The sequence below is a fragment of the Mytilus californianus genome, unplaced genomic scaffold, assembly GCF_021869535.1.
Source record: "Mytilus californianus isolate M0D057914Y unplaced genomic scaffold, xbMytCali1.0.p SCAF_8, whole genome shotgun sequence".
Taxonomy (NCBI): Eukaryota; Metazoa; Mollusca; class Bivalvia; order Mytilida; family Mytilidae; genus Mytilus; species Mytilus californianus.
The window spans coordinates 33193027-33206088 of NW_026262734.1; the positions used below are offsets into that span (position 1 = coordinate 33193027).

At 32.8% G+C, this 13062-nt stretch overlaps 1 protein-coding gene across 1 annotated transcript; it reads right to left on the minus strand.

The window, feature by feature from the left end:
• Positions 1-4132, minus strand: LOC127711785 (bifunctional 3'-5' exonuclease/ATP-dependent helicase WRN-like). The gene is made up of 2 exons (XM_052217923.1): positions 4031-4132; positions 1-986 (listed from the first exon to the last, which is right to left on the minus strand). Exon 2 carries the CDS (start codon positions 976-978, stop codon positions 157-159), a length of 822 nt encoding a protein of 273 aa, XP_052073883.1. The 5' UTR covers positions 979-986; positions 4031-4132; the 3' UTR covers positions 1-156.
• Positions 4133-13062: the final 8930 nt, after the last annotated feature.

The following is a 13062-nucleotide window of genomic DNA, read 5'->3' on the forward strand; positions in this document are numbered from 1 at the left end:
TTTAAAAAATTAACTTTATTATATAGCTATCAAAATAAACTAATACAGTTATCAATAGAAATTTGTATTAATATCAATAAATAATATAACAATAAATTAGTTTGAGTAGACTTTCTGAACATTTGATAAATAAATCAGCACTTACAAATCACTTGTTCACATGTTCACTAACTTTTCATATACCTTATAAGAAACATAAGCATCAGTTGCTGCATAACATTTTTGTTCCTCTGACAATGGATATTTTGACCAATCACCTTTTCTCAAAATAGGATCCTTGTTTATTTTGTGATTAAAAAGATGCTTGACCAAACCCTCTAAGCTCCAATTTTCCTTACAGCCTAATATTTTATTAGCTAACACTCCAATGTCCTCCATGCTATTTTTTATGATATCAATAACATGTATATCATAATCTCTTTCAAGTTTCCAAATATCTGATTCAATGTTCATGCCCACTTTTTTAATATGTTTATTTAAAAGCAAACTTTTGAGATTGGAAGGTATACAACCCATGCATGATATATGGAACAAATAACAAGTATCTGGAGCTGTACATATCTGTATTAGAGCTGTCTTATCTTCTTTTCCTACTTTATATGACACTGGCCATTCCATATCAAATCCAACAAAAGCCTCAGTTAAATCACACAGAGCCATTTCAATATCTTCACATAGCATGTTACAATCATTTGTATGAGAGGAATATATTAGTTTGCCTTCAAACTTCATTTCTTTTGTCTGTTCGTTCATTATTTGATCAAATACTTGTGAAGTTGCTTCTTTCTTTTCCTCTTTGAATTTTTGTTTTGCAGATTGTAATGCTTTATCAAACTTTGTGTTTTTCTGTTTAATGATATCTTCCTTCCTTTTCTGCACTTTTTCATCATTTTTTTTATTCACTTCTTCTTGCATTTCCTCCATCTTCCTACTCTTGCATAAGACCATCCAATCAGGGAGATGTCTTTTCTTCGACATTCTTCAGTCTGGAAGAAAATGAGTAAGTATATTGTAAAAGCAGAAAATATTGCTGAAGGTTAATTCAAAATAGAGTAAGATCTAAATAATAACAAACCTATATCTTACATATTGATGATTCTCAATATAAATATGTATTGTTTAGGGCACAAGAATTTTATTTTAGTTTTTTTTTAGAATTTTAATAAAAATCTTTTAACCAGAGTGCATGACACCGGTCTTCACAATTGATCACAGGTCAACCTACCCAGGCTTGAAAATTTTTATTGGGCCTGTAAGTATTTTAAATACAGGCCAATATTCAAAATTTTCTAAAAATGAGCATCAGGCTAGTTGCTTCAATTTTTTAATAGTGAATACTGATGAACAAGTTATTTAACCCCTGACAACAAAGTTGTGGAAGGCTGTGCAATAGTATAGTGTAATTTGTTCTTTTTTTTTGTTAAACATTACATATTCTTTATTTCCAAACTGTATTAATTCGTCTCAGGAAGTGAATGTTTTTCATTCAATTTTTTAAAGTAAATTCTATGGGGTGGTATGTATCTGAAAACGATACCAATATTAAAGTGAAATATCATTTTACTGAAAACATAGTTATCTGTAAAACAATTACTTGCTGGAAGTTGAAAGGAACTGAGTTCAAACTGGTGTGACCTTATTCTAAAATCCTTAGCCTTAGGTAGTGGACTGTCATTTTCAATTCATAGGGGAAAGAAACTTCCAATTCAAGAACTTTTCATTTAATACATTTCATCCGTCATCAAATACACGAAATTATGAATTAAAATGATATCTGATAGCAGATATTTATGTATACCATTACAGAAGGAAGAGACTTTCAGAAGTTATATCCTAATCACTACTTTAAAAATCCAGAGCAACTGTATCTCTCTCAGTTGACCTCTGTATTTGTGATATGGTTGGGTGTTATTGTTTATAACAAGAATTATACTCCTAGAGGAGTTCTGGAAATCTTTTTGTCTCTCATGATCCTTGAAGAAAATCTGCTGGTCTTCACTGTTATTTCTATTTCTAATTACCAAAATTATGTCGATCCTTTGCACAATTTGGGGGTCAAAACCTTGGGACCATGACTTTTCATGAACTCTGTGACAGACATAGCATAATTTTTTCATATATATTATAAGCCATTGAATTTAGATTCCTTGGCCATGTAAAAAAAATTGGCAAAATATCAATAACTCTTATCAATTACCTATATTTCTAATAGTTGTAGAAGTATTAAATACTTCCAAAAAAGTAATATTTTCTTGACATTTCTTGCAAAATTCATGCAGTGTCTGGCTGGTGCACAACTGAAGCCAACAACCAAAGTGGGTTTGCCATTTTGACATAATTTTTAATTATAAATTCATGTTTTTGTTATTTTTGTGTTTAATTTGAAATTACATTCTTAAAATTTATTTCTAATATTTGTGACTAGTTTTGCACAGTTTTCATGGTTTTCCTCCATCTGTTCACTACAAAAGCCCAGTGTTAAAAGATGTTGATGACCAATTTACAATAAAAACGTCCATTCGAATCCCTTGTTAGTGGAATACATGTATGCAAAATACAAAGGTAAGGGATTTCTTGCCCATAACATTTCTCCATTTTTGCCAGCTTACCACCAAGAGACATGGTTTGTTAATACAATTTAGATATTGACAAACTATAACAATCTATGCTGTAATATATCCCTTTATTTTTAAAGTATGTTGCAATACAATATACTTTCTTTTTCTTTAGCTATACAATATTCAATTGACATATATAGATATAAAAGATGTAGTATGAGTGCCAATGAGACAACTCTCCATCCAAGTCAAAATTTATAAAAGTAAACCATTATAGGTCAAAGTACAGTCTTCAACACGGAGCCTTGGCTCACACCGAACAGCAAGCTATAAAGGGCCCCAAAAATTACTAGTGTAAAACCATTCAAACAGGAAAACCAACGGTCTAATCTATATAAAAAACGAGAAACAAGAAGCACTTATGAACCATAAACAAAAGACAACGACATCCTCTGATTACATGATCAATTTACCCTAATTCAAACCAGCAATAAGAAAATGTACAGCGCCAGGCTGCTCGATTTGTCACTGGGGATTACTTTACAGGGGACCCCTGCTGTGTCATGAACATGATAAAACAACTAGGTTGGGACTACTAGAACTTAGGAGAGCAAGAAACAGAGTTGTAATATTCTACAAGATTCTGAACAGTGTTGTAGAAGTTACTGTTCACCACCTGCTCCATTTCCACAACACTAGGACCCGTGGATAAAAACCTATTAAACTGGACTGTTTCAAATATTCATTCATACATGCCACTTACATATTTTGGAAAACCTTACCTCCAGATATTTGAGCTTCCTTGTCAGTGGAACATTTTCCACACGCTATTCAAGCTGCCAGCGTGTCAACAATACTCCGCAACTAATTTAGACCATCTTACATTTTCATTACAACTGTATATACACAGTGTTCCAGCTAGGATTTCAAAAGGGCAGGGAGCCAATCATGAAAAGGGCACTTTAGCATGCTGATTGATAATTCAAAAAGGGCATGTCAAACATTGTCTTATGTAAACAACAGGGGTTTCAGCTAGGAGTTTTGAGGGCTTTAGTCATATTTACGCGAGATGAAAATCAGCCTAATTTTGGGTAACAGAAAGGGACCAAGGACGTATATTACTAGCTATACATATGCCCTAGACCTTCAATGACCAGGATCTTTGTATTACAGATTTCATTTCACTGTACATACTTGAAAGTTTTAAGCTGCTCATCACGCTGGAGTTTCTACACTCAAAATGAGTCCAATCCTCGACAGGAAGATAGATAGATACATTTAGATAGATAATAATAATTTAGAAGAAAATAAAAAAAATACAAGAGCAACAGTAGCTTCTTCGTGGCTTTTGTTTCATCAGGAACATAGATATACTGTTCCCAGGTTTCATGGACAATATAACAGAAATATTCTTAATCTTGTTTTTTCTCTATTCTTTCTTGTAAAATGAACAAGAAACCAAAATAATTTACCACAAATTCAGTATAATTTCAGGCTGCTAATTACTGGTAAACTGCAGACGAAAATTTTGTTCAATGTAGAATTTTAACTTTAAATGAAAGTGTTAACATACTAATCAAAAAGCGCAAATAAAACTACGATAAGGAAATAATTTTAAGTTGCGTTCGAACAAATACCTTTAAGTTCCCAAATTACTTTTTTGGGGGTCAGAACAAGATATGTACAATACAATTACTACACAAATCCTTGGTCAGCATGAGCTTACTTCTTTTATCTTAAAACTCGAACCCCGAAGCTTTGTTTGACTCTTCATTAATTTTATCTCCGGTGCTCTAAGTAACAAGAACGTAAAAAGATTTCTCAATGACTATATTATGATATATTCCCCTAAAAATGACTATATTGTGATATATTCCCCTAAAAAATGGTAGGTTTAATATCGAGCGGCGGAGCTTGTTTTCAAGCTTAAGAAAACGAAACGAAAAAAGGAAAAAAAAAACATCGTTGGGAGAATATAAGGTAAACCAGAGACATGCCTCTGGCCTTTGTTAGTCTTGTATCATTTTTAATTTTAGTTTCTTGTGTATAATCAAGTTGGAGTTTAGTATGACGTCCATTATCACTGAACTAGTATTCATATTTGTTTAGGGGCCAGCTGAAGGACGCCTCCGGGTGCGGGAGTTTCTCGTTGCATTGAAGACCCATTGGTGGCCTTCGGCTGTTGTCTGCTCTATGGTCGGGTTGTTGTCTCTTTGACACATTCCCCATTTCCATTCTCAATTTTATTTAATTTTACACAGTATAATACAATGTATTATATGTCTCTGGGTAAACTAAATGACAGAATTTTGAAATAAAAAATGAGAAGTTTGCTTTTATGAAATATTTTCAGAATATCAAAAGAAAATGGCGTCACCGTACTTTTTTTCTGTTATAAAATGAGATAGAACAAAAAATGAATATAGATTCCTTTGTAAAAATTCTTAATTATCTCCCTTAATAAGCTATGCTAAATAATAAAATCAAGCAAAACAGTCTACCTTTGTAAAACTATTTGTAATCATAACGATAAAATCGCATTAATTTGTTCATGTAAATAAAGTAGTCCTAGTTCCTAAAGTTGTACCGTTGCTGGAATCAAACTGGGTCCTCAGCAAACGCTCTATAAATATACTATACATTGATGAGACAGCAACCACATTTTAACAAGGAAACAGTTGCGGATATCAAGATGATTCCTGTCTCAATCTCTGCTTCGCGTCTACTGTGGACCAATGAGTGATCCAGGATCCCAGGCTATTAGCCGAAGAGACACGAAGTATCTGTACCAAAATGTCAAGTTCCAATTATCACAAATAAAGGCAACAGTAGTATACCGGTGTTCAAAAGTCATAAATCGATTGAGAGAAAACAAATCCAGGTTACAAACTAAAACCGAGGGAAACACATCATCGGCAACTATAAGAGGAAAACAAAGGAACAACAGGAACACCGAAGTGCAACAAAAACAAACGCCAACACACATAGAAACGAACTATTTGATAACAACTGCCATATTCCTGACTTGGTACAGGACATTTTAAGAAAAAAATGGTGGGTTGAACCTGGTTTCATGGCATGCCAAACCTCCCGCTTTATGACAATGTTAAAAAATATCGCTAAAACACTACGTGACAGAAAAACAGCACAAACACACGCAAGAACATTCATAACAGAGAAACGCACAAACAAATAATACAATAGTCGACACAACATGCAAACCACAGAACAACAACTAACATATTACATGATCAACGAAAAACAACATAGGATATCAAAAACCGGTGACGCGCTTACGGAACTAACATGCAATCTCGAACTTTATACAATTATTTTCACAATATTCGTCCAAACAATTTTCATGACAATGATGGTATGGAAAGGCAATTTTATAATTATTTGGACTATAAACGATAAGACATAATTAACACATTATCCAACCGAAACCATAACAGAAACATCAAAATAAATCCATTAATGTTGGATGTACAAAACACAGAGACGAGCCGCACAGCAATGCACATTCACATTCAGTAAAACAGTCATATTCGGGAATATGACAATGATGGTATTGAAAGGCAATTTTATAATTATTTGGACAACAAACGATACGACATAACACATTATTCAACCGAAACCACAACAGATTAGGCAAGTTGTTAATAAATAAGCGGAGATTGTGAAAGGATTGTTTTCAACATCAAATAGGCAAAGAAATTGCTTCAATTCAAACTGTTATATTTCGATTCGAATATATGAACATATAAAACATGAACTAATGAGCTTTTAAAATCGACTATATAATGAATATACAAACATGACAAGACAATTAATAAGTCCGTACACACAATAAATATAACACAGTACTAAAACGGTTAGTATTCAGAGAACATTAATTTGAACTAAAAAAAACTCACATGTAAACGTGGGTTAACTTGATCGTGTAAAGAAAAACAAGCAAGCAAGGAGAAATTTTGAATGCTGAACTATAGCTTTTCAGTAAGTGCGAGTAAACTCGGAGCTCTACATTTTGTCTTTTGTCCTTTGTCCTTTGTCCTTTGTGTTTTTGTTATTTGTTTTTTGAGTTAAGCCCTTTTCAACTGCTTTTTATAGTTTGTTCTTGTGTTGTGATGTATTAGTCCACTGTCCCAGGTTAGAGGAGTTTGGCGCCCGCAAATAACAAATATCAAGTCAGGAGCCTGATTTTGTGTGGTTGTGGTTGTATTTTTTCGTTTATTGTTGTGTACAGCATGTACAGTGTTTTCTTGTGTTTTTGTGTTGCCCCATTGTCTCAGATTTTAGGAGAAGGTTAGGCGCCCGCTAACCCGATGTTTAACTCCGCCACATTATGTATGTGCATATCCCAAGTCAGGAGCCAGACATTCAGTGGTTGTCGTTCGTTGCTGTATATCATATTTGTTATTCAGGGGTTTATTGTTTTGTACATAGATCAGGCCGTTAAGCTTTCTCATTTGAATTATTTTACGTTTGCCACTTCGGCGCCTTTTATAACTTGATATGTGGTATGTGTTTTGCTCATGATTGAAGGCCGTACAGTGACCTATAATTCTTCGTCATTTGGTGTATGGTGGAGAGTTGTCTCATTTGCAATAATACCGCATCTTCTTATGTATATGCATGTCTGGTAAATGTTAAAAAGTAAAACACTACAGCATGTATTTTATTGACATGAACTGCCCTTTTTGGTCCTTTTGCTTAATATGGGTAGTTAAAGGTAAGAAATCAAACAAAACTATGATAAGACATATATATGGTTATAATGAATTTCTCTTGTAATGAGACTGTGGTGTTCGTTAACATTTTTTTGTAATAAGATGGACACATGTATTATTTAAGATCTAATCAACACGATTCAGGGGAAATTGTTCCACTTTAGTTTCAACCAACATTGAAAAAATACTATATTAGATAAATCATTTTGGTATATACCGGTACTAGTTCCTGTGTCAGTGCTTTTGACAACTAGAACTGTTCACTTCTCTTTCGTGCCACTTTTACATTTTTGTAATTCGTTTTTCAAAGTTTCAGAAATACCAGCATACCAATGGGAACAGGACTAATAAAAATGGTACTGTATAAGGGTCACACAAAACGTTTTTCGCGTTTCAGCAGTTAAAAAGTTTAATTTCCCTTACATGAAACTTAATTGAGAATCAACTTATCTGATAATATTGTTGATCGTTATGTCTGCAGACCTAAACATTTAACGATTTTGAAAAACGGGTCAACAAGGCAATTATAAATGTTAGAATTAATTATAACAAATCAAAGCATTTACAATCTTAAGGGCATACGATCAGCTTCGATACCACGATGAATTTTTTACGGAAATTTGCATATTTTTCACCTAAGCAATTCAAATATGTAATAAAAAATATACCTTCATGTGCTACTTTAAGAGATAAAAGGGGTCGAAATTTTAGACATTTACTCAAAATTTCGTTTTTTTTTACATTTCTATCCTTTGGATAGACACACCTAACTTTTTTATTTTAACAGATTATTTGTACAAATTTTCATGAAAAAGTCAACGATGAAATTTTTTTAAATTAGATAAATATACAGCAAAAAATGCCGTTTTTTTTCCTCTAAAATCCTGAAACTTTGATAAAATTTAATTATTTCCAAAGAATTGTTATACAAATCTAGAGCATACTTATGTAAAGAAGATTTTCCAACTGTTTTTACAAAACTCCGCTTGTGTTTATCTTTGGAAACAAAAAAGTTAGGTATGTCTATCCAAAGGATAGAAATGTCCAAATAAACAAACATTTGAGTAAATGATTAAAATTTCGACCCCAATTATGTCTTACAGTAGCACATGAAAGAATATTGTTTATTACATATTTGAATTGCTTAGGTGAAAAAAAGCTTGTATGCAAATTTTCGTCAAAAATCATTGTGGGATCGAAACTGTATCGAGTGCCCTTATTCGTATACGTTTTGTACGCTCTTTAGTGGGCCAATGTCATTGCACTTGCTCATCTTTAGGACCTTCTACTCTCTATATCATTTAGTTGTTAGTTCTTGCCTCAGTGCAAGATTGTTTGTCAAAAATGAATACATACAAAGTCTTCTTCTTAAAGAACTTTAATATAAGCAATTTGACAAAGTATTTATTTAATAAATCAATTTCTAATAAAATGTTCAATTCTATTTATTATAAAAACAAACGATCACTTAAATCTTTAATACAGACAAAATTATTATTATTTTTGCACTAGAAATGTTACAATAAATCAATTTAAAACATAAAACACAATTTTTATGAAGAATAAAATAACTATAGACAAAAAGCAAAACTACGCATTTACAGGGGAGGATACTCTGTTCTCAACATAGTAGCTTGTCGCTTGTCGCAGTAATATTTTTATTCAAAGCGGATTCCATTGTCCGCCTTACCTTATTCGTTTTCTTTAACATTTACCAATGACAGTTTGACGGTTTTACTATTATTCACGAAAATATGTCAAAGGCTGAAGTGGAATTAACAAATCCGAAGGCTTAATCAAAGAAAAGGGGGAGTGTTAGTCGGGTGATCCTATCTTCCTATCTTCTCTATCAAGGCCGTACAGTGACCTATACTTCTTCGTCATTTGGTGTATGAATGTTGTCTCATTTGCAATAATACCACATCTTCTTATGTATATGCATGTCTGGTAAATGTTAAAAAGTAAAACACTACAGCATGTATTTTATTGACATGAACTGCCCTTTTTGGTCCTTTTGCTTAATATGGGTAGTTAAAGGTAAGAAATCAAACAAAACTATGATAAGACATATATATGGTTATAATGAATTTCTCTTGTATTGAGACTGTGGTGTTCGTTAACATTTTTTTGTTAATAAGATGGACACATGTATTATTTAAGATCTAATCAACATGATTCAGGGGAAATTGTTCCACTTTAGTTTCAACCAACATTGAAAAACTTTAGTGGGCTAATGTCATTGCACTGCTCATCTTTTGGACCTTCTACTCTCTATATCATTTAGGTCTTGCCTCAGTGCAAGATTGTTTGTCAAAAATGAATACATACAAAGTCTTCTTCTTAAAGAACTTTAATATTATCAATTTGACAAAGTATATATTTAATAAATCAATTTCTAATAAAATGTTCAATTCTATTTATTATAAAAACAAACAATCACTTAAATCTTTAATACAGACAAAATTATTATTATTTTTGCACTAGAAATGTTACATTAAATCAATTTAAAACATAAAACACAATTTGTATGAAGAATAAAATAACTATAGACAAAAAGCAAAACTACGCATTTACAGGGGAGGATACTCTGTTCTCAACATAGTAGCTTGTCGCTTGTCGCAAAAGTTATGAAATAGTGTCCATTTTACAGCAAAATGCCGAAATAGTGGACATTATTTCATGGGGGACATTATTGAATCCTACAACATTAATATGCTCTCGTCTATATGTACTAGAAATGTTACATTAAATCAATTTAAAACATAAAACACAATTTGTATGAAGAATAAAATAACTATAGACAAAAAGCAAAACTACGCATTTACAGGGGAGGATACTCTGTTCTCAACATTGTCGCAAAAGTTATGAAATAGTGTCCATTTTACAGCAAAATGCCGAAATAGTGGACATTATTTCATGGGGGACATTATTAAATCCTACAACATTAATATGCTCTCGTCTAGTATTTAAGGAAATTGGCTCCTCTTGTTTTTGAATTTTGCCAGATATTCGGAATCCTCTGGTTTTATCCTAGCCTGGGATCCTAGCTCACTACTCCACAGTAGTATTAGATTGGGTCAGGATGCCAGGCTAGTTTTATCTATGTACTGCCATTCAAAAATTTTGCCCGCTAACCCCTACTTTTCTTTTCATATAGTTTCAAAAGTCATATTTGAAAATCTTATAAAATCCTTGTTATTTTTTCATAGTTTTTGAAAGAAAAAAGGTGCCAATGTTAAATGTATGAAAACTAGAGAGAATTATTCAGTCCCGCCAAAGTTTTAAATGGCTTATATCTCGAAAACAAGCACACGGACCCTTCATTTTTTCTGCTTATTTAGTTCCTTTATTTATATGCTATCAATTTATAACAATCTTTTACAAAGCTTGTTATTTTGAAACAGAGTAGCGAACATCCTTAATTTGTCAATGGGTGTTAAACAGTCAATAATCATTACCATTATTATCATTGGTACCAGAGACATATAATACATTGTATTATATGTCTCTGTTGGTACACAGTAGAGGGTTAACTTTTATCCAGTAGTTATTCTATTCTGCGAGAGGACTTTTTTTACTATAAGTTCGCCGTTTCCGGTAAACAGGAATAATGAGGAAATCAATTTGAGGAGAACAGATGTATTGACGTATTATTCATATTTGATTTGCACATCTACAAATATTTGAATGGCGATTGTTCCGGTAGATATTTTCTTTACCTATAGCATGCTGTCAAAACTACCTTCATAATCGATTTGATACGCGATAAACATGAATGAACTCCATGGTTCCAAGAAAGTTGAAATTGAAAATTAAAAATAACAAGTGTTTAGTTGAAAATGATGAGGATTAAGAAAAGAGGCGAAAGATATAACAAAGGAACATTCAAACTCATAAGTCCGGCGAAAATGAACTGACAACGCCATTGCAAAAAAAGAAACAGACCAACAGACAAAAAAAAACAGTACACAAAACACAACATAGAAAAGACTCATGATTGAGCAATACGAATCCAATTAACCTAAAACGGGGGTGATTTGAGTTAATCTGGAAGGGTGAGCAGATCCCGCTCCATATGTGGCACCCGTTGTGTTGCTCATGTAAGGACTTCTTTTCTAGAAGTAGAAACTGAAAACAACACGTTATAAATTTCATGCTTTCGAAGGGCATTTCTGGATTTTCTTTAATCAGGAACGCTCAAAGCGGAATATTTGAAAGCCATGGAAGTATAAAAACCGAACCAGTTTAAGAGCTCTATGACCAAAAAAGAACCTCATTTGATCAAAGTAATTGATATATAAACTGAGCAACTGACTCACAAAAGTTTAAAAAAAAATCCTTCGGTCTTTTTTATTTAGTGTGTAAGTTAACCGGGACTTTTATTCATTTTGTGAGATAATCGGACCAGTAAACACATAAATAACCTCTAGAAAAAATGTGATTAATCCTGTAATAATATTTTCATTATAGTGTAATCATAACAATGGGGGAACACAACAATTTAAAGAAGTTTTGAAAAAAATGTTTTTTTTCTAAAAAAATATTCTGATCCCCAATTTGATGAAAAATTATATTCTGGTCAAGCAGATGACAAAAAAAAAATATTCTGAATCCAGATTTCCCCCATACCTTAGAATGGATTTGGCTATTTGTTTTAGGTATTTTTGTCATATAGCTCTTCAAATGTTTCAGTACTTATACATCCCTCGGATTTCAAATGTTTGGCTTTGAGCGTTCCTGATGAAGGTAAATCCAGAAAAGCGCTTCGGACGCATGAAATTATTAAACGTGTTGTTTTCAATTTTTTATAGTATTAAATATTGAAAAAAAATAATTTGATTGATAACGTTGAAAAACTAAATAAAATTTCTGACTCAGACAAAAAACCATAACCCCACCACCCCTTGAAGTAAAATGGTTGCTCCCTAAAGGTCATAGAATCAAGCCATATAAATAAATTACTGACGCAATTCAAAGGGTCAATATTCGGATGCACATTTTTAAACCAAGAACATCATAAACGTTTGTGCTAACATAAGTTAGTGAAGGTTCAACTCGTAATTGTTCGGAAAAACATCTTAAATTTTATATCTCATCTTTTGTTATACACCGACTATTCTAAATCATCACTCACGGGCGCCGACTTGGGAATATAAAAATGATCCTTTTGGTTTTTTTTCGATCGGTAGTCAAACCTTTTCCGCATAGTCAGCTATAAAAGGCCCGAAATGGCAAATGTAAAACAATTCAAACGAGAAAACTAACGGCCTAATTTATGTACAAAATAATGAACGAAAAACAAATACGTAACACAGCAACATACGACAACCACTGAATTACAGCGACTCTTTTCACAAAAAATCTTACGATTAAAATTGATCGTAAGTTATACTGAAATGTGTTTGACTTACGAGTATTTTTACTCTTAAGATTTTTTGTGAAAAGAGCCGCTCAGGCTCCTGACTTGGAACAGGCACATACATACAGAATGTGGCGGGGTTAAACGTGTCACAGTTGGCGGACGCCCATCCCCCAACCTGCAACAGCACAACACAAGAACAAACTATACAAAACAATTAACGAATGACCAATATGACATACAGCAACACACAACAACCACTCAATTACAGGCTCCTGACTTGGGACAGGCAAATTTAGAATGTGGCGGTGTTAAACATGTTAGCGGGCGCCAAACCCTCCCCCTTACCTGGGACAGTGGTGTAGCAGTACAACATAAGAACAAACTATATATATATATAACAATCAGTTGA

Bases quoted from the DNA above. Each gene is read 5' to 3' on its own strand.
- LOC127711785 (XM_052217923.1), bottom strand. From the start codon at position 978: ATGTCGAAGAAAAGACATCTCCCTGATTGGATGGTCTTATGCAAGAGT.